At 58.3% G+C, this 18,804-nt stretch overlaps 2 protein-coding genes across 2 annotated transcripts; both read left to right on the top strand.

Moving 5' to 3' along the window:
• The first annotated feature begins 401 nt into the window (after nt 1–401).
• On the top strand, nt 402–8,832 carry PGAP6 (post-GPI attachment to proteins 6). The gene is made up of 13 exons (XM_081889158.1): nt 402–543; nt 2,464–2,641; nt 2,761–2,968; nt 3,219–3,352; nt 3,475–3,734; nt 3,909–4,234; nt 4,334–4,427; nt 4,550–4,673; nt 4,902–5,035; nt 5,413–5,591; nt 5,949–6,095; nt 6,695–6,811; nt 7,138–8,832. The coding sequence occupies exons 1-13, from the start codon at nt 432–434 to the stop codon at nt 7,432–7,434; spliced, it is 2,310 nt and encodes a 769-aa protein (XP_081745284.1). The 5' UTR covers nt 402–431; the 3' UTR covers nt 7,435–8,832.
• Nucleotides 8,833–10,642: 1,810 nt separating this feature from the next.
• Nucleotides 10,643–13,987, top strand: MRPL28 (mitochondrial ribosomal protein L28). The gene is made up of 5 exons (XM_081889353.1): nt 10,643–11,125; nt 11,343–11,495; nt 11,765–11,899; nt 12,738–12,824; nt 13,335–13,987. The coding sequence occupies exons 1-5, from the start codon at nt 10,658–10,660 to the stop codon at nt 13,428–13,430; spliced, it is 939 nt and encodes a 312-aa protein (XP_081745479.1). The 5' UTR covers nt 10,643–10,657; the 3' UTR covers nt 13,431–13,987.
• The last annotated feature ends 4,817 nt before the right edge of the window (nt 13,988–18,804 follow it).

The raw sequence follows: 18,804 nt of genomic DNA, 5'->3' as shown, positions 1-18,804 counted from the left end.
AGGCGGGAGGCGGGCGCCAGGGGGCGACTTCCCGGCGAGGCCCCGGGGATGGGTCCCTCGGGAGGGCCGGGGGCGCCGCGCATCTCCGGGTCCCGAGGAGGGAAGCGGCGCCCCCGGCCTCTGCGGAGCTCCCTAGCCGCGGAGCGCCCCGTCCCCGGGCGGGGCAGCGGTGCCAGGCCCGGCGGCGGCGGCGGCGGCCGGGGGCTCGTGCCCGTGTCCGGGCGGAGGGCGGGGCGCGCGCCCGCCCCCGCCTCCCTCCCTCCGCCCCCGCGGGTGTCCCCGTGACGTCAGCGCCCGGCCAGGGCCGGCCCGGGGCCTCGGCGGGCGATGGCGACGCAGGAGGGCGAGGAGGCCGGCGCTCCGGGCTGAGGCGCGCCTGCTGCTGCTGCCGCTGCCGGCTTTCCGTGGCCCCGGGGGCCGCCGCGGCTGCCATGGCGCCCGGCCCGCTGGTGCTGGCGCTGCTGGTGCTCCTGGCCCCCGCCCACCCCTCGCCCCCGCCGCCCGCCAAGGAGGCGCGGAGCAGCAACGGCGGAGGTCCCGATGGTAAGTAACGGACGGAGGCAGCGCCACTTCCCGGCGCCGCACTGCGGAGGAGCCGGACGGAGCGGCACTCTGCGCACGCCTAGAGGACCGCGGCTCCGACGCCTCCTGCCCGGCGGAGGGGGGAGGTGTGGGGACCGTTTCCCTCTTCCCGACCCGGCAGCACTGGAGAGAGAGAGGGGGGGTCCCGCTTTCTACAGCCCCCCCAGCTTTGGATGCGCGCTCGAGTTTGAGCCCGAGGAGGGGCGCACGGAGGCGGGTCGGAGGTCCCGTCCAGCCCTGTCGCAGGTGGCCTTGAGTGACCTCGGGGAGAGGCCCGCGGGCCGCCCCGTCTTCAATCGTTTGCCTTGAACCCCGGCCCCTTTTAGCCCCGGAGCCAGAGAGAAGGCGCTTGCGGGGGCCCCGGCAGCCGTCATTTGGCCAAAGGGCCCCCTCCCGTCCAACCCCGTTCCTCGCTTTGCCTGGGGGGCGCCGTGTCTTCGTCTCCCACTTGGGGAAACGGAAGAAGGTTCGTCCGGTTCTGGCTTGGGGCGGGGGGGGGGCGGTGCCGCGATGGAAAAGCGCCGCTGCCAGGCTGGGGCGGCGCCCGGGTCACGGAGTCCTTGCTTCGCCCGATGGCGCAACGCCCGCTTCCCAGTTACCCGCCGGGCAGCCTTGGCCTTTCCAGCGAGTGGCGGGGCGGGACGTTGGTCGAGCATCCCTTGCGCGCGTGGAAAAGCGGCGGAGGGGGTCTCTCTCCTCGCCGGGTGAGCGTCGGGTGGCTGGACCGGTCAGGCAGGCTCCCTCCCGCCCGGCGGCCAGCCGGCTTGTCCGCATTCTCTCGCCTGTGCGCCTCGACTCAGCGCCCACTGCTTCCACTGCCTTGGGGGCGCCCCCTCCGCGCCCCTGTCAGAACCAGACCCCCCCCCCATTCATTCCCTTTTAGGGTCGGCCGGCTGAACCTCCACTTCTTGCCCATCTTAGACTTGATCTTGTTGTATCTGAAGAAGTGTGCATGCACGCGAAAGCTCATACCAAGAACGAACTTAGTTGGTCTTTAAGGTGCTACTGGAAGGAATTTTTTTTGTTTTGACTATGGCAGACCAACACGGCTACCTATCTGTAACTGGATCTTGTGTGAGGGGCTGAGCTCCTGGCTGCCTCTGTGCTGAGCGTGGGGCGCAGGGGGCTGGCATGGCACATCCTCCCATCAGATGTCAAAGCGATCAACAACTACCTGACATTCAGAAGACATCTTAAGCCAGCCCTGTTCAGGGAAGTTTTTAATGTGTGACATTTTAGTGTATTTTTGGTGGTCTCTGTGGAAGCCGCCCAGAGTGGTTGGGGTAACCCAGCCAGATGGGCGGGGAACAAATTAATAATAATAATAATAATAATAATAATAATTATCCTGCCCGTTCCCTATCCCTGCCCATCGCACCTTTGTTTGTCAGTCACTGCGCTGTGAGCTCAGCAAACAGGCAGGTGCCTGGCACCCTGGTCCCCGCAGGCCAATCCCCTGGGCTTGCCGGCTCAGCCCTTTCAGGAAATGCCAGTCCTTGTGGCAGGCTGTGTGCCAAAGTCCACAGCTCTTGCTTGGCAGAGCTGCCTCGCCATGACCTCCTCCTCTCCTGACCTCCCCTTGACCTTGCTGCAGGGCAAGGCTGGGCAAGACCTTCCTGGTCTTCAGTGGGAAGGGGCAGGCAGCAGCTCAGCTGCTATTGCCTGGAGGCCAAAGGAGATCCTGGGAGCTCCTTTTGGGAAGCCAGAGGCATGGGGGGGCAGTGCCCGCCCCTTCATGCTGCTGCACTTGGCACAGCCTTGGGGGGGGGGGCTGGCTGCTGATCCCCCTGTGGTGGGAGGCACCACCTGTCCAAGGCTGGCTGGGCCTGAATTCTTTCGCCTGCACATTTCCTGACGCCCTGCCCCCTACTCTCCCCGCAGACCGGTCCTTTGTGGCGGAGTATTTCGTCCAGGGCGCCCAGAAGCTCTCCTTCTACAGCTGGTATGCCAACGCCCGGCTCTTCCGCTTCCGCGTGCCAGAGGATGCCGTCCAGCTGCGCTGGCTCCTTCAGGCGTCCCAGGGAAGGGGCCCCGACTGCGGCAGCACAAACGTCACCATGTGCGTACCTACCCCCCCTTCTCCCTGGGAGCTCAGCCTGCCGGCTTCCTCCTGGAAAGAGGGTGGCCGTCTCCCCTCCTTCTGCCCCGCTGACCAGTGTGTCTCCTGCTGCCTTCCAGCCACTTCCGCCATGGTGCCCCTCCTGTCATCAACCCCCTGGGCACACAGTTCCCGGCCAACACAAGTGTCCGCCTCGCCTACAATCTGACCACGACTCTGGCCACGCTGGTGCAGAACACCACCTTCGTCAACGTCACAGGACCTGCCGCAGGCGACTGGTTCATGGTGGCCCACCTGCCCAAGGCCGCAGGGAAGATTGAGGTGAAGGTGAGAGCAGGCTGCCTCCTTGGCTGGAGTCTGTGGTGGGAGGGGGAGGGGACGGACAGGGGAGGATCCTGCAACTGCTGCATTGGGACTTGGCTGCGCCCGACCTGGCAGTTTCCGGAGGATCTTCTGCTGTGCCCAGGGCTGCAGGCGGAGGCCCCTGAATGTCGTCTTGCGCCAACTGCGGCCTCCTCCTGCCAGCCACGGTGGTCCAGGAGGCTGGCAGTGATGCGTCCCTCCTCCCTCCCTGCAGGGCATCTCAACGCCATGCACCTACAGCTTCCAGCCAGACATGTTTGTGCTGCGCGTCATCGACTCGCTGATTCTTGAGCCCGACACTCCTGCGCAGCAGACCATTGCCCAGCCCGCCAGGCCCCTTCATGCCAAGTGAGTTAAAGCAGGCGAGAGGGTGGGCCCGGTCGGAGTGCCCCCCATCTCCCTGGGCACCAAGGCTTGCCATGTCCTGGCCAGCTGCAGTCAGCTGCTCCTCCCTCTCTTCCCCCCTGCAGGATCTTTGTCCCCGGCTACAGTGCTGCGCTGCACTTTGAGCTGGGCGGCTGCAAGGTGAACACTTCAAGCCCCTGTGCCCTCCGTGTCACACTGGGCTCTGCCACGCTGCCTTTGCGCTCCCAGAAAGTGCTCAACTGCTCCGGCGACTGCAGCGGCATCCTTGCTTCACCGCCATGGGAGAAGTGGCTGCCCATCACGGTGGAAAGCCTCAGCGGCCCTGGGACCAGCGTCTCCTTTCAGCTGAAGGCCTCCTTCACAGGTGTGTGCCAGCTGCGAGAAGGGAGGGGCAAGGGCGGGGTGCCAAGCTGTGTCAGCTTGCCAGTGCCTGAGTCTCTGCTGCGGATGCCCTAGCTGTGGGTCAGGGGGTGGGTTGCCCTGCCCTGCAGCCTTCTCGTCCTGAGGCCCTCGCTGACCTGCGCCGTGTCCTTTGCAGTGTGCAAGCCTGACAGGGCCAGCTCCTTCCTCAGCTTCTATCACAGCCTGAACCGGAGCCAGGAGGCACCTTTGCCGGGAGGAAGCCCCAACGCCACCCTGCTCACGGGAGCCGGGGCAGCGCACAGCCCCCTTGGCCAAAGCAGCCGCTGCCTGCGCAACCAGCCTGTCATCCGCGAAGACCTGGACGTGGTGTCTCTGCATTTTCGTGTCCTTGGAGACGTTGGTGTGCCTGTGCAGACTGAGCCCCCGGCTTTGCTCCTCTTCAACCTGAACTCGGGCATGGACAGTGGGGGGACCCTGGTGCTGAATCTGGCCCTTAACCAGGTAAGAGGGTTGACCTGGCACTGCCCCTCTTGGGGCACTGAAGCCGGACTGCTAGGGGAGAGGCGCCAACTGAGTCTCTTTCCTGCTTTGTCCTTGCAGACCGACTGGAGCCTTGGGAATGCCTCGGTGTGGGCCTGCTTGAGTGCCAGCTCCCCCGTGCTCTCTGTCAACGCCACGAGGGGCTGCCACACAGGTATGGTTCTCTGCTTGTCGCACCCGAGCCCTGGGAGGGCACTGAAACTGGCAGGCTGGGCGCTGGTTGCTGACGGAGTGCGGGCACTAACGGAAGGCCTGTCTCTCTTCCCTGCCCCACAGCTTTCTCCCAAGGCTATCCGCTGAACGTGTCCACCTCTTCTCCAGACGCTACACTCATCATCCCGTACCCAGAAACGGCCAACTGGTTCCTGTCCCTGCAGCTCCTCTGCCCAGAGGGCGTGGGGTGAGTCCTGTCACTCTGGTGCTGCCAGCCTTACGGCCAGGGCTGGGCCTTTGCTGCAGGAGCGGTGGCAGCAAGGCCTCTGGGGCCAGGGTTCCTGAGCACCTCTCCGGCAGGGGTTTCTGCCACCTGGTCCTCACCTTGCCTTGGGCCTCTCTGCCTTTGTGTGTTGGTGCCAGGAGGGCTCAGCGTCCTTGGTGGCACATGGGCTCTGTCTCTTTCTCTCTGCAGGGAATGTGACAAAGCCAAAGCCCAGGTGTCCGTTGTGACCTTGCTCAGCCCCTGCTTCGATAACTGCGGGACGTATGGGCAGTGCAGCCTCCTGGGCCGCAGTTACCCTTATGCCGGGTGCAGCTGCAAAGCGGGTAAGAGCTTCTCTGGAATGCCTGGGGCCGAGGCCACCAGGGCCTGTCCCTCCTCTACCCTCCTTTCCTCCCCTTTGGCTTCCTTCCCTGGGCAGGGCTAGCCATAAGCAGCACCTGTTCTCCTTATGCCTCACATGCCCCAAGCCCAGAGTGAAAAGGCCACGGTGTGGTATCCTGCACACCAGTCATCCCCTTAGAGTGAGCCTAGCTGGAGGGGGCCCATCCTGGGGGCTCTGGGGGATGCTGCGCAAGGTGGCAGCCTTAAGGATGGGCACTCCACTTCCCACCTGGCAGAGGCTGCGTTGGCGCAATGGGCTTTGTTCTTTTGATGTGATGCTCCCGACAGGTAACCCTGCCTCCCCTTCCTCCCCTGGCAGGCTGGAGTGGCTGGAGCTGCACGGAAGACACCAAGGCCCAGCCCGTCGGCACGCAGATCCTGGCCACGCTCCTGCTGACGCTCAGCAACCTCTTCTTCCTGCCGGCAATTGCTGTTGCACTCTACCACTACCACCTGGTGGAGGCCTCCGTTTACACCTTCAACATGTTCTTCTCCACCGTAGGTCCAGGCTTCCCTCTCAGCGGGAGGGGTGCTGAGCGGGATCCCAGCCCCCCTTTGGGGTGGGGCAAGGCCCAAGCAGGCCCTTCTCTGGGGAGCAGGGCAAGCAAGCCAGCCCAACCCTCCACTTTCTCTGCCTGCCTCTTTCTGGTAGTGGGGCGGCTGGGGAAAAGCGGAGGGCTCCTTGATCCTGGTTCAGTGCCCCTTGCACTGCCCTGTGGCAACCTCAGGCTGCTGTTGTGGTTGTGTGCCCAGTGGGGCCCTGGCGCCTCCGGACTTTGGGCTCAGGTGGCAAAGAGCTGCACAGTGGGAGTGGCGCCTTCTGACTGGCACCTTCTCTCCCCTCTGCGGCTGCAGTTCTACCATGCCTGTGACCAGCCCGGCATTGCAGTGATGTGCATCATGGATTACGACACACTGCAGTTCTGCGACTTCTTTGGCTCTGTGGTCTCCATCTGGGTGACCGTCCTGTGCATGGCTCGACTGGAGAAGACCTTGAAATATGTACGTAGGGGGAAAGCCAGCAAGCGTGGTACTGCATGGGAGGGGGCTGTTGTTTGCAGCGAGCCCCTCTAAAGCCAGGGCAGGCCCAGTCCTGAGCTCACACCTTGAGTGTGGCCGTTCCCTAGGGCAGGAGGCTCTGAATAATAAACAAAACGGATGCACGAAAATGAACGCTGTGCATTGCCCTGTCTATCTTGCGGGTTTCCCATCCTGGTGTTGCCAGGTGGACTGAGAGCCAGAGTTGGGCCAGAGAAGTGGACAGGCAAGCTTCCAGTCTTCCTGGGCCTCCACTGCAGTTTCTCACTGAAAAGCAAGGGTGTCATTGGGCGTTAGAAAGGGTAAAGATGCCAGCAGGATGGCCAAATGTCCCAAAGGCGGGAGGGGCTGCATGGGGAGTTGAGGCCCCATTTGGCCAAAAGGCAGAATGCAGAGCTCAGAAACGAACAATCGCAGCAGGGTTTTGTGGCTGGGGCCTTGGCATCTTGAAGTGATGCCAGCAGGTGAGCTGGAGTGGCCCGGGCTGCCTTCCTCCTCCACCAGCCACAGACTCCCGAGGAGGTTCGAAGAGCAGCTCTGACTTCTCCTCTCTTCCCTTGCAGGTCCTCTGTGTGCTGGGGACCCTGTTCATCGCCATGTCGCTGCAGCTGGACCGCCGAGGGGTTTGGAACATGATGGGGCCCTGCCTCGTTGCCCTCCTCATCATGATTGCAGCCTGGGTAGGTGGCTCCTGCTCCCACCCCTTACGGATCAAGACTTGAGCATCTCCTGGCTCAGGTTGCAGCTCTTAGCAGTGGGCTGGGCAGAACCTGCAGCAGGTATTTTACCTTTAAGGTGTAGGCTTCCCCCGCCATTAACTTCATCACCCATCATGCGCTCTTGGCGTGCAGCCAGCTGAAGAAAGACCCAGCTGACTTCTCCCAGAGCCTTGGGGTGGGTGGGTGCATCTGGTCTCGGTGGATGGGCAGAGCCCACATCTAGAGACCCTCTGTGGCTGCCCTCTGCCCTGCCTGGGATGGCCCGTAACCCCGCCTTCCTCCTGCAGGTCCACCGTGGTGTGACCCGGCGCGACTGCTACCCGCCCTCCTGGAAGCGCTGGGCTTTCTTCCTCTGCCCTGGGATCACCCTGGCTGTGGTGGCCATTATGGTGTATGCCTTCATTCAGACCAAAGAGAACTACTTCTACACACACAGCATCTGGCACATCCTGGTGGCCTCCAGCGTGGCCTTCCTCCTCCCACCTGGGGACAAGCTCCAGAATCCGTGGGACTGGTCCCGCAAGCTGCTCTGCCGCTACCAGATTTGCAAAAATGACCGCGAGGAGCTCTACGCGGTGACGTGACAGACTGAGAAGGGGCGGACTCTTGTGAGGCTCTGGCCCCAAGTGCCTCCCTCTACGCTTCTGGGTCGGCTTGCCAGCCGCTTTCTGGGGCCACTTGGGTGTGCAGGGAGAAGGCCATCCATCCTGCAGGAGAGACCATCATGCTGGCCGGGTGAAGAACAGGGAGCTGCGAGGGTCCACAAGACAGACGGCTCACTAGTCTTCACCCAAACCTGAGAGGTCACCCACTCATGAAGCATGTCTCTCCTCCAGTGGAAACAGCAGGGCTTTCTGGAGCCTTCCGGCGCATCACCACAGCCTGCTTTTATTGAATCTGCGTGGCTGGGAATTGGGAACCAGGCAGTTCTGCAATCCTGGGAGTGGGGGTGGAGTGACAACTAGAGTCAAGTCTTCCTTGTGGGGCTTGTAGCGTGATGGGCGATCACAAGACAGGAGGTTGGTGTGCAGCTCTTGGCACCCTCACTCCTGTTAATGTGGGAAGAAGAAACAGGGCTGCTCAAACCCAGGAGGGGCGTGTGAATGATAGGAGTGCAAGGGACACACCTGGGCTGGGCGGGGAGGAGAGGCATCCTTGTTGGCCGTGGTTGGAGAAACCATGTATTGCTTGGGGAGGTGCCAACTTTCTGTGTCCTGAACTAAAAAGCTAAGCAGCCCAGTTCTGTTCCTCTGCCTGTGGGTGCCAAGCGAGCTCTGCCACTCGTTGCCAGGCCTGAAACTGACTTGGTCACGTGATACTGCTGAATGAAAACCTCGTGGCACTGTTGCCATTCAGCGGTGTGCATCCACCAGCCAGGTTGTTCAAGATTCTTCATCTGCTGGTGGGCTTTGGACTTGGGTGCAAGCAGGGAGATCCTGTGCTTGCATCTTTCTCTCCGCCACTTTGGGGCTACTCCCCCTGTTTTGGGGGAGCCACAATGAATGTAAAAGCCCTCAGCCAAATGACTGAGCTCTTTGCAGTCCCAGAGCTCTTAGTTAGTCCTCATGGCCAGGCAAGAGCCCAGCACTGTTTGCTCACCTGTCTTCTGGCTCTCGCAGCTGGCACTGCTGGGCCAGGATAAGACCATGACAAACCCTTTTGCAAATGCAGACACAGGTGGAAGAGCCAGGGACTCCAGAGAGTTCTTTTAGCGCAATAACACACACTCCTGTTTTAAGGTCCTTAATTTGGGGTGTTTATTTATTTTTTCTTCCCCTCAGTCACTGCTGGGCATGGAAGGGACACTAATCTTAAATGGGAAAATGGTTATTTCGTTGATTACCTCAGGAAGAACTTCAGCAACTGTAGTTCAGAAAGTTCTGTTAGTACCTTGTTAACTTCATGTTATACTTTGCCTTTTTGAAGCTGTTTAAATTGATTTAAGCTGTCATTTTGTTCAATTAAAAGTTATGCACACTGTGCTCCTTTGCCTTTGGTGCTTATTTCTAGCAATCTAATTAGAAGTGCAGGGGGGGTGTCTGACAACCCTTTGAGCAGAAGCAGGAGGCACCCCCACCCTGCCCCACAGCAGACTGGGCAGCCTCCATTTTGGAACTCTTACCTCTACCTTGGAAAAGCTGCCTTCTGCTGGGTGGGGTAATCACTGGCCAGCCCCACAAAGTTCGCTTGGAGACGAGGGGGCTTCTTGCTTCCCTTCTGTGTGTGCCCCTCACTTCACAGGAGGTCCGGAGGGGGCAACGTGATAACGGGGGCTTTTCTGCAGGGCCTGCCGGCTTTAGGATACTCTCCTTGGGGAGCCTCGCATGGCACCTTTTATTACATATATTTAGGCGCCAGGTGAAAATGTTCTTCAGCCAGACATTTGACAAGTTAGGGCTTTCTAAAGTGTGTGTGGGGGGAATTGTCTTTCCCCCTTCCCTTTCCCCATTATTATATTATGCATTTTGTGTTTTATGCTGTAACCTGTCCTGTGGTCTTTTGATGAAGGGCAGTGTATGGTTGGTTGGGTCCATCTGTCTCTGGGGACAATGGAGGAATGCGCCCTTGGGGGTGAAGGCAAACTCTTGGAAGGTTGCAGTGCCGGCTGTGGCTGTAGAGACTGATACAGGAGAGACATGTTTTATTGCAGCAGGGGCAGATGAAGACATCTGGTTGTGCTGCACCATGGCATTTCTTCTCTCTGTGCTCCTCCCAGCGGTTATTCCTCCTCTGGTCACTGCTTTGGACGCACAATCTGACTGTCTCCAGGCACTGTGGTTGTAGTAGGGAGCGGGTGGTGCTGTGGTCTAAACCACTGAGCCGCTTGGGCTCCCAATCAGAAGGTCGGTGGTTTGAATCTGGGGGTGAGCTCCCGTTGTTCTGTCCCAGCTTCTGCCAACCTAGCACTTTGAAAGCACACCAGTGCAAGTAGATAAATAGGTACCACTGAGGCGGGAAGCTAAACGGTGTTTCTGTGTGCTCTGACACTCATCACGGTCCTCCACTGCACCAGAAGCGGTTTGAGCATGGTGGCCGCATGACCCGGAAAGCTGTCCGTAGACAAACGCCGGCTCCCTCGGCCTGAAAAGTGAGAGGAGCGCTGCAACCCCATACTCGCCTTTGACTGGACTGAACCGCCCAGGGCCCTTCACCCTTTTTACTGTGGTTGCCTGCAAGGAATTCCCACGGCAGCGTTGATGGTGCCAGCCTCATGTCCCATTTGCAGACATCTTAGTAACGCAGCGTTGGCCTGGTGCCTGAAGCCAGCTCCCGGCAGAGCACATCCTTGGGGATCCTGCCGTCTTTCATTCTGCGGACGTGACCAGACAGGAGTGGGAACATGCTGGGAGTGTGGCCTTGGGAGAGCACATCTGTCCTGCCATGCCATGCCCAATTTTCCTGACGCAGCACATAAATTTAATAATAACCATAGATTAACACACCAGAATGATAAGAGGGTTTGTGACCCCATTTCCCGCTTCAGTCATTTAAAACGAGCTGATGAGGAAACCGCACTCGTCCCTCTCGGCCCGCCTCGCGGGGTTGTTGTGCGAGGACGAGGTGCAGAGGGCGGGGGGGGGGGGAGAGGCGCAGCTCCCGCCCCCGCCTCGAGCCCCCGGGGAAAGCGGGGCGCGGCGCAGCGTCGAGGAGGCCCGGACGCCGCCGACTCCCGCGCGCGGCCTTGTCGAGCGAAGCCCCTCGGATCCCGGCAGGCCCGCTGCCATGGTAACGGCGTAGGGGCGGGGCTCTCGGCAGCGCGGCGCCCTCGCTCCCCTTAGGCCACGCCCTCAGCGGCGCTCTGCTCCAATGAGAAGCAAGCAGGAAGGACGGCCTTCTTCCCTCCCCGTCTGGCGGCCGCGCTTCGCTTCCGGGTCGGCGGTGCCCTGCGCCTGCGCGAGGCCGCCTCTTGACCTTCGCCCTCGCAGACGGAGGCCTAGGCGTCGCCCTCTGGCTTCTCCCGGCGGCGGCGGCGGCGGCGAGATGCCTCTGCACAAGGTCCCCCCGCGGCTGTGGGGCGCGCTGAAGCTGCAGCAGGGCATCTACGCGCGCCTGCCGGCCCACTACCTCCGCGCGCTGCAGGAGGAGGCCGCGGCGCCGCCCCTCGCCGTCCACTGGAGGCCCCGCGGCGCCCAGCACGTGCGGAGCCGCCGGACCGGCGAGCGGGAGCGCGTGCAGGACGTGCCCGTGCCCGTCCACTTCCCTCCCGAGAGCCAGCAGGGCCTGTGGGGCGGAGAGGGCCTGGTGCGCGGCTGGCGCTACGCCCGGGGAGACAAGGTGCGCTGCCGGGCCGAGGGGGCTGGGCGGGCGGGGGAAGGCCGGGGGCGCGGGCCTCGCGCGGAGGAGGAGGAGGAGGCGCCTGGCTCCAGGACCCGGGGAGCCGCTGCTGCCGGTCCGTGGAAGCGACGCCCCGCGAGGTGGACCCGCCGGGCAGCGGGGCCTCCCTCCCAGCCGCCAGGATCTTGGCTGCATCTGCTCTTCCTTGTGTCCTCAGCTTGCCGCCCGGGTGAAGAAGATCTGGAAGCCGCAGCTCTTCTATCGAGATCTCTACAGTGAGATCCTGGATAAGAAGCTGACGATTACAGTCACCATGCGGACCATGGACCAGATTGACGCTGCCTACGGCTTTGATTATTACATCTTAAAGGTAGGCTTGTGGTGAGCGCTGTTGTTCTGTCTGCAAGCGTGGGAAAGCCAATATGGCAGCTATCAGATGAATACTTGAACGGTGTGGTGTGAAGCAGCCTTTGTGGGCCACGTCCCAGAGCTCTCCTTTGAGTGATGCAGGTCCTTCCCTGAACCGTTTGACAGAAGTCATAAGGACTGTAGTCTGCTTGCCACTGAAAGCCTGTCTTTGCCCTGAACATATCGGTGGGAACTGGTGACAAGCTGTTGCATCTTTCTCTGACCTCACAGACCCCAAAAGCTGAGCTGTGTTCTAAACTGGGCATGGACCTGAAACGCACAATGCTTTTACGACTTGCCCGCCGGGACCCTTCCCTCCATCCAGATGACCCAGCAAAGAGGGAGGCTATTTACGACAAATACAAGGTGGGTGTCTTCTTTTGCTTCGAGGGCTTGGAGGGGCCCATAAGTGATCTGGTGGCATTCCTGTGGGAATGCTGTAGGACCATTTCAGTTCCCTCTCAGTTCATTTTGGTTCAGGGAGCTATTGTAGTGGGTGAAGAGGCAGAGCTACAAATCAGGAATCCCCAGTTCAGATCTTGCAGTGTTGCTTTAAGGGCTACAAATAGGGTAACGTCTGTAAAATGCTTTGAATACGTGATAGTAAATATTATTTCCCCACCCCAAGATGCCCACATTGGTTGGGTGATTGTAGCAACTAATTTTTTTGCTTTTGAGCCAGCATCCATCATAATCTGCAATTGCTGTGAACACCAATCATCATTCTTGTAGCAACACTAAGGGCTGCAAATTGGTTATGAAAGCTTTTCTGTGCTTGCGCCAATGCGCAAGGGCTAAGAGTCCCAGCTGTGCTCTGTGCTTCCCTCTCTAGAACTTGGCTAGAGGGACACGTGGCACTGGTGAAAGTTGCATAGTTAGAGGGCGTAGAAAGGCCAGTATAACTGTCGTTGACGTGCCTACGGATATAACGGCTGCTGTTACTGTCTTTCCACCCCAGGTAATGCAGAATCCAGTGGCATCTTGGGAAAGGCTGTAGTGACAAGGATGATAGAGCCCACATTTGCTTTGTCTGCCCTGTTAGCAGCAGGATCAGGTTGGGAACCCCTGAAAAGCTGCCAGTCAGTGGACATTATGGTGGGCTGGTGGGCTGACGTGGTACAAGGTAGTTTTCAATCTTGCTGTCTTTGCTGCTTCCCAGTGAGTCTCTGTGCTGAGAGCTAATGCGTGTTACCTTTGCATGCAGGAGTTTGTGATCCCAGAGGAAGAGGCAGAATGGGTTGGGCTGAGTTTGGAAGAAGCTGTGGAAAAGCAGCGACTCCTGGAGAAGAAGGTGTGTTTTCACCCTTTGTGTTTGTGGCCCAATCCCAGTAAAGTATTGTCTCTGGAACATCCACCTATGACCCTCAAAGCTGTGTAAAATAAGTGTGCTTTTTGCTTTTATGCCGAGGTGCAATACATTCCATTCCTAAGGTTTGCTGTCTATGGGACTACATGGAATATGCTCCCTTTGCTTAGTTATGGCGGAGTGGGAGGCATCTTAGTCGGACTCTGCAGATTCTAGACTGGCTCCTGTAATCACTTGTATCCAAAATGCTGTTCGCTTCTCTCGAGGGCTGCTGTGATGCTTTGGATTGGCTCACACATAACACTAAGGCGTGTGTTACTTGGATTGTCCGAGCCCACCCCAGAGGCTCCACGTTAGTAAATCAGGGTTTGTTCTTGGGTTATAACCTGTGGTTAACATTGACCATGGCTTTGTTTTAACGTTCAAACCTCGCCTTTGTGCAATCAGGTCTCTTCCTCATTGTGTCTTCCTCCCTGCCCCCAATCTTTCCCTCAGGACCCTGTTCCCTTGTTCAAAGTCTATGCAGAAGAACTGGTGCAGCAGCTTGAAGCACAGAAACTTTCTGAATCGGCTGAAGTGCAGAAGGTCTAACAGGAGAATCAAGCACTGTGAACTTCTCTTTGGGTTTATGTTAAACAGACCAAGGGATGGAACTTTTCCCCTGAGAGAGCTGGATCCAGAATGGTTAAGTATGTGCTCGCTGTCTGATACTTGTCATGTAAAGGCTGCTCTGCCCCCTGGACTTGGGAGGGGACTAGCTGCCTTGAGCTACCTCCTCGCGTTCCATTCAGGATGCTTTTGCCGTAAAGAAAAGGAGGAGGCTTTTCGGTTCATGGCTTCCCAGCTTCTCCTGCATGTTGCTGCTCAGCCTACATCTGCAGCCACCATGTGGTCCGTGATCCCCAACTTTGGGGCTGGTCGCCATGAGAGCCTTTTGCCACCAGGCTTTGGAGCACCCTAGAATGCATCCCACCTTGGAGTCCTCAGAGACCCTCAGGTCTTCAGGGCCAGACAGCAACATTTGCAGCAGAATACAAAAGCCGTCAGCTAACCTCTCTTGAGGAACAAGCCACATCCTGTAACCTTAATTAAGATCCAAAGCACAGCAGGAAAGAAAAGAATAAATGGCTTGTGAATTATTATTGAAACGGTGTAGTCACTTGTTCTTTTTAGCTGGAGTAAGAAACCAAAGGGACAAAAACTGGAGCGTTAGGAACTGGCTTGCTGTCTCCCCAGCTGTGTGGCAGACCTCTGAGCCCCTGCATCCCTGCTTTCTGGAATGTCCCTCAAGCCCAGTTAAGACACATGCCTACCAGGACATGGTCTGGCAGCTTTGATGTGTAGAAGGAATACAATCCCATTCGCCCTCCCAGGCATGGACCAGGAAAGTGGCAGCAGCCACTGGGAGAACCAGCGTGGGCAGCCTGGGCATCATCAAGGGGGTGTGTGTGGCATGGCAGCTTTGTTTACATAGAGCAGCAAGAATTACTGTATGCAAACATCTGTTCCTGTCCTGAAGTCATCTGAGTTAAGCTTCAGTTGCCAAGTATCCGATGGCTCCTTAATTTTAAATGAAAGAGCCACCTTGATGGGTCTGGCTGTAGTGTAACGACTCATATTTATTTTAAAATTATACATCCCACTTTTCACCATTTTTTAGGGTGCAAAGTCGCTTACAGCAATAAACTACACAGTATTCAAAATTTAAAATGTTAAAATTTTAAATCTGAAGAATTTAAATAGCATGTGGGCCTGAAAGATTCTACTTCAAATCTTGCTTTGCAGAATGTGCTCTCTCTCACACACAAACACACACACACATATGTGCCACGTGAGGATAGTATACCTTGCCACAAAAAGGTGATCATTGGCTGCTAGTCCTGGCTCTGTATCACCTCCAGTAATGGAGGTTGTTTGCCTCTTCACCTGTTTGTTACACTTGTTGTTCTCCCCACTTTCCCCTTTATCCTCACAACAACCCTGTGAGAGAGTCACTGGCCTAAGGTCACTGAGCAATCTTTGTGGCTGAAAGGGAAGTGGAACCCTGGCCACTCCAACGGCTGCCCCACCCTGGCTCTTGAGTAGCAGTTGCTTGGGGATACCAGTAGAGTGCTGTTGTGATCCTGTCCCACAGGCATCTACTTGTGGGTACAGGATGCTGGACTAGACGAGCCTTTGCAGCCGGGCTCTTCAGATGTGCTGATGTGAGCGGGACGGATAGGAGAGCTTGTGGAGTATGGTAGCTTCTTCTTGCTGCCTCTGAGTGGCGTCTGCCAGATGCCTCGGGGAGGCACAGAAACAGGGCCTTCAGCATGGGTCAGACTTTGCTGTCTTGTCTAGCTGGTAATGAATGACCAGATACCTTGATATAAGTGTTTCTGAAGTCATTTTTGTTATGGTCATTACAACATAGTTGACACCAGGTGGAGGAATCCTGTCTTTTCGTTTGGAGCCTGTTGCCTCTGATGACGTCTGGGATGTTTTTGTGTGCTTTGGGGGCTGTCTGAGAAATAACAGCTCCAGCCTCTAGTTCTACCATCCTCAAATTCCCTGATGGCCTCAGCTGTCCTTTTCTGCGACTTTTCCAATGCTAGGCTATCCTTTTTGAGACTCTCTCTGTTGCCATTACCCGCTCCAGATTCTCCAGATGCTTTCTGGAACGTACCTCTCTGTGGCGTGGCTTCTATGGGTGGGAAGCCTCCTTGGCAAGCTACTAGTGCTATGGAGGAGGCTCCCTCGTCCTCCTCCTCCTCTTCTCCTTTTCTTGGTGCAGCAGGTTCCATCCTTTGGCCTTTGCCTCCTCCCACTTTGCAGGAACTTACTTCAATGTCACTTGTTGGCTGTTAGGGTTCCAGGTCGCCCTTCGTCTCATAGCATTTGCCAGCCAAGGGCACTTCAGGGCTGGAACATCCCTATCCTTGGGACTACAGGGGTGTGGGGCTACCAGACACCTGTGGGCTTTGGGGCGAGTCCAGAGCGATGCAGGTGCCCACGATATGCCCCTGTCCCGAAGGGGTCGCTGCAGAGGCCCGTATGACAGTGGAGAGAGTCTTGTGCCTTTTACTGGCCTTGTCTTCATCTGACTCCTTGGAGAAGGTGGCATTTGATGATGTGGCTCTTCCACGCTAGACAGGTGCCAGGTTCACCGTTGGTACAGTGGGAAGGAAGGTCCTATTCAGCCTGCAGTAAATTCCTTTGAAAGGCAAAAGCAGCTGATGCAAGAAGAATTTCCAATCAGTGGTACTGCCACAATATCCTCTCCCCCACTGCCCCGGCCGCAGCTCTCTCTCTGCCTTCAGCCTTCGTTTTCCGCCCAAAGATTCCTCGGTTTGGCGCAGGGTAGGGCCGCCCATGCACAGAGGAGTCCCATGACCGTGAGACGCTGTGCGCTCTGTTGCCGCGAGGAGCGGAAGGTGCCCAGATGGGGAAAGTGAGGTGGCACCTTCTTCCCACGGTGTCGCGGGAGTTTGCTGCCTCTTCTGGCCTCGCCCTAAAAGCCGAGGGGGGAAGCGGTCCTAGGCGGGATGAAAGTGGCCTGTCTCGACTGTTTATCCGGCAATTATAAGTACATCAGTGGTGCCTACGGGGGCTGGTTGCCATAGTTACAATAGGATTTGAAGGACCATCATTTGGTCCTGGCCTCAGCCAATCAGGGTGAGGAGCCAAAGCTGCAGTATAAAGTAAAGATTGCCATCGTCTTCCAGCCAGTCCGTGGCCATGAAAGGCAAAGAGGCTCCCAGAGTGCTGGGAAGTGTTCCGGATGGGTCCTGTCATGGCGGACGGCGGAAGAACCAGCAGGAGGCCGGCGCTGCGCAGACAGCAGGTGAGACAATGGAGGCCCTTCCTCGGCCGCCATTGACGGCTCCTCCTTTCGCCATCGCCCCTCGGCCGCCCCGTCCCGCCCGGGGCCACCGCAAGCCGCCACCCCGCCCTGCCCCACGAAACAAGAATAAACGGCGGACAAAGGAAACCGGGATGGGGAAATATGGAGCTCCTCTCTCTGGGTTGCCTTTGTGGGCCTTTCAGATCGCATTTCGCAAAGCCAGCTCATTAGAAGCCCCCAGCTGGGCTCCTGCAGAGCGAGGTTAACGCCCCACGGCTGCCACCCACTGGCCCCTCCCCCCCGCAGGGCCACCATTTGCCGCAAAGCCACTCCGGCTCGGGAGGCGCCTTTCTCGGCAGGGGTGGGTGGGGGGAGCGCTGTGCCCAAATTCGCCGCCCTCCCCAGCCCCTTTCCTGGAGGTAATGTCCAAAGGCCTGCTTGGAGATCAAAGCCCCCAAGGGTTGTGGCAGGGTTGCGTGTTTGCTATTGTGATGGTGGGGGGAGGAGGGGGAGGGGGCGCTGGGTGACAGCATCAGGAGGGCGGGGGGCGCAGAGGGAGCACACCCCTGTCCCCACTGCCACCACCCCGCTTGTGAATGTCTTGGCACTAACAGATGACCCGCCTCGCACGATGGACGAAGCCTGGTGGGGAGAGGAAGAGGGGCTCCAAACTTCTCCAAACTAACACAGGGTGGTGGTGGGGTGTGTGTGTGAAAAGCAGAATTGCTGGAATCTGAGATCTGCCTGTCGTTGGTCAGCTTCTCCCAGCAGGAGGCTCTGAGCACCTTGTGAACTGTCCAGCGGCTCCTGTCCTTGTCTGAAGCTCACAGAGGCTTTCTTTGCCCGTCTGCTGTCAATTTTCCTCCCCAAACCATGTGGCTGTGGGCTGAGGAGGAGGTGGGCACAAACTCTTTCCCACCTGATGGAAATAGTGCCCAGCGATTTCTCTCCTTCTGCCGGACGTGAAAGCCGCCCGCCATGTATCTTGGATGGGGAGGAATCTCACAGATGGCAAAGGGAACGCCGTTGCGTCTCCTTCAAAGGGACATTCTAGGGCGATTGTTGCATTATTAGGTGAACTCAAAGAAGAAAATCTTTTAATCCACTGTGGCTAATCCAGTCTACTTTTGTTGGCCATGACACATTCAGCCCCAACAAAAGGTGCTTCAGGGTCGACACCGGCATACATAATGCATTTGTAACCCGGCTGCTCTGCTGTCGCAGCGGCAGATTGACAGGCTCCCCCCCCCCGCCTCCACCGCCCCCTGGGGCTGGGACAGAGGCGCCGCCAAACTTTTATCAAGTTTTCATCTCTCGTTCCAAAGAGCTTTGCTTGGTGTGCAAGGAAATGAAGGACGCAGGGAGAACCGGCACCTCGCTTAAAGCGGAATCCTCTCTCCCGCTGGGCTTGGCTGGAGCACTCGAGGGTGGGCAGAGTGGGGCCCACATTGCCTTTTGCAGGAGCCGCCAACAGCTGGGAGAGGAGCCAGGGGGCTTTGCCCAAAAGGGAGCCTGGGATCTTGCCACTGGTGCCGTCAAAAGTCCAGCAGCCCCTTCCTCGCCGTCACTGCAGGGAGAGGCTGCCCATTCCCTGCCAAGCGCAGCACCACAGGCCTTCAGGTGGCAGCAGCAAAAGGATTCTGGACACAAGCACATTTTGGGCAGGGTGGGGGTAGGTGATAGTTGAGGGGGCTGCTGAACGGATTAAGCAGGGTGGGGGTGTTCACAGCCTGCGACTTTCCCCTCCTGGTCACTTGGGTCCCTCTGCCCCCCTTAAGCCTCGAGGAAGCGCCAGGGGCTGTGTGCGGCTTCAGAGTGGGCAGGAACAGGGCGGCACAGTCCGTCCTTCCAAAGGAAAGGGGCAGCTGCATCTTCCCTGGCAAGGGCTCAGGAGAGGGCAGGGAGGATGGTCCTGGGAAGAAATGTGAAAAGGGGGTGGGAAGAGGGAGAGCCTGCACACACCCCCCCCAGGCTGAGAGGAGGTAAGAGGGGCAGAAGGAAGGCTGGAGAGCCTAGCTGAGCAGCAGAGGGAGCGTCTTGGTACCAAGGATGCTTTCACTATGTTTGCTGTACCTTAAATGCTACCAGATTTTATTACAGCAGATGCAGCTGTTCTCAACCTGTGGGTCCCCAGATGTTGGA

Source organism: Podarcis melisellensis, assembly GCF_964234715.1.
Source record: "Podarcis melisellensis genome assembly, chromosome: 14".
Classification (NCBI taxonomy): domain Eukaryota; kingdom Metazoa; phylum Chordata; class Lepidosauria; order Squamata; family Lacertidae; genus Podarcis; species Podarcis melisellensis.
The sequence above is the reverse complement of the archived record's forward strand: the minus strand, read 5'-3'. Positions and strand labels throughout refer to the sequence as shown.

Coding starts and splice junctions, on each gene's coding strand:
- MRPL28 (XM_081889353.1), top strand. CDS start 10,658: ATGAGAAGCAAGCAGGAAGGACGGCCTTCTTCCCTCCCCGTCTGGCGG. Junction 11,126..11,342: donor GCTACGCCCGGGGAGACAAG/GTGCGCTGCCGG, acceptor TTGTGTCCTCAG/CTTGCCGCCCGGGTGAAGAA. Junction 11,900..12,737: donor CTATTTACGACAAATACAAG/GTGGGTGTCTTC, acceptor CTTTGCATGCAG/GAGTTTGTGATCCCAGAGGA.
- PGAP6 (XM_081889158.1), top strand. CDS start 432: ATGGCGCCCGGCCCGCTGGTGCTGGCGCTGCTGGTGCTCCTGGCCCCC. Junction 2,969..3,218: donor CAGGGAAGATTGAGGTGAAG/GTGAGAGCAGGC, acceptor CCCTCCCTGCAG/GGCATCTCAACGCCATGCAC. Junction 5,036..5,412: donor CGGGTGCAGCTGCAAAGCGG/GTAAGAGCTTCT, acceptor CTCCCCTGGCAG/GCTGGAGTGGCTGGAGCTGC.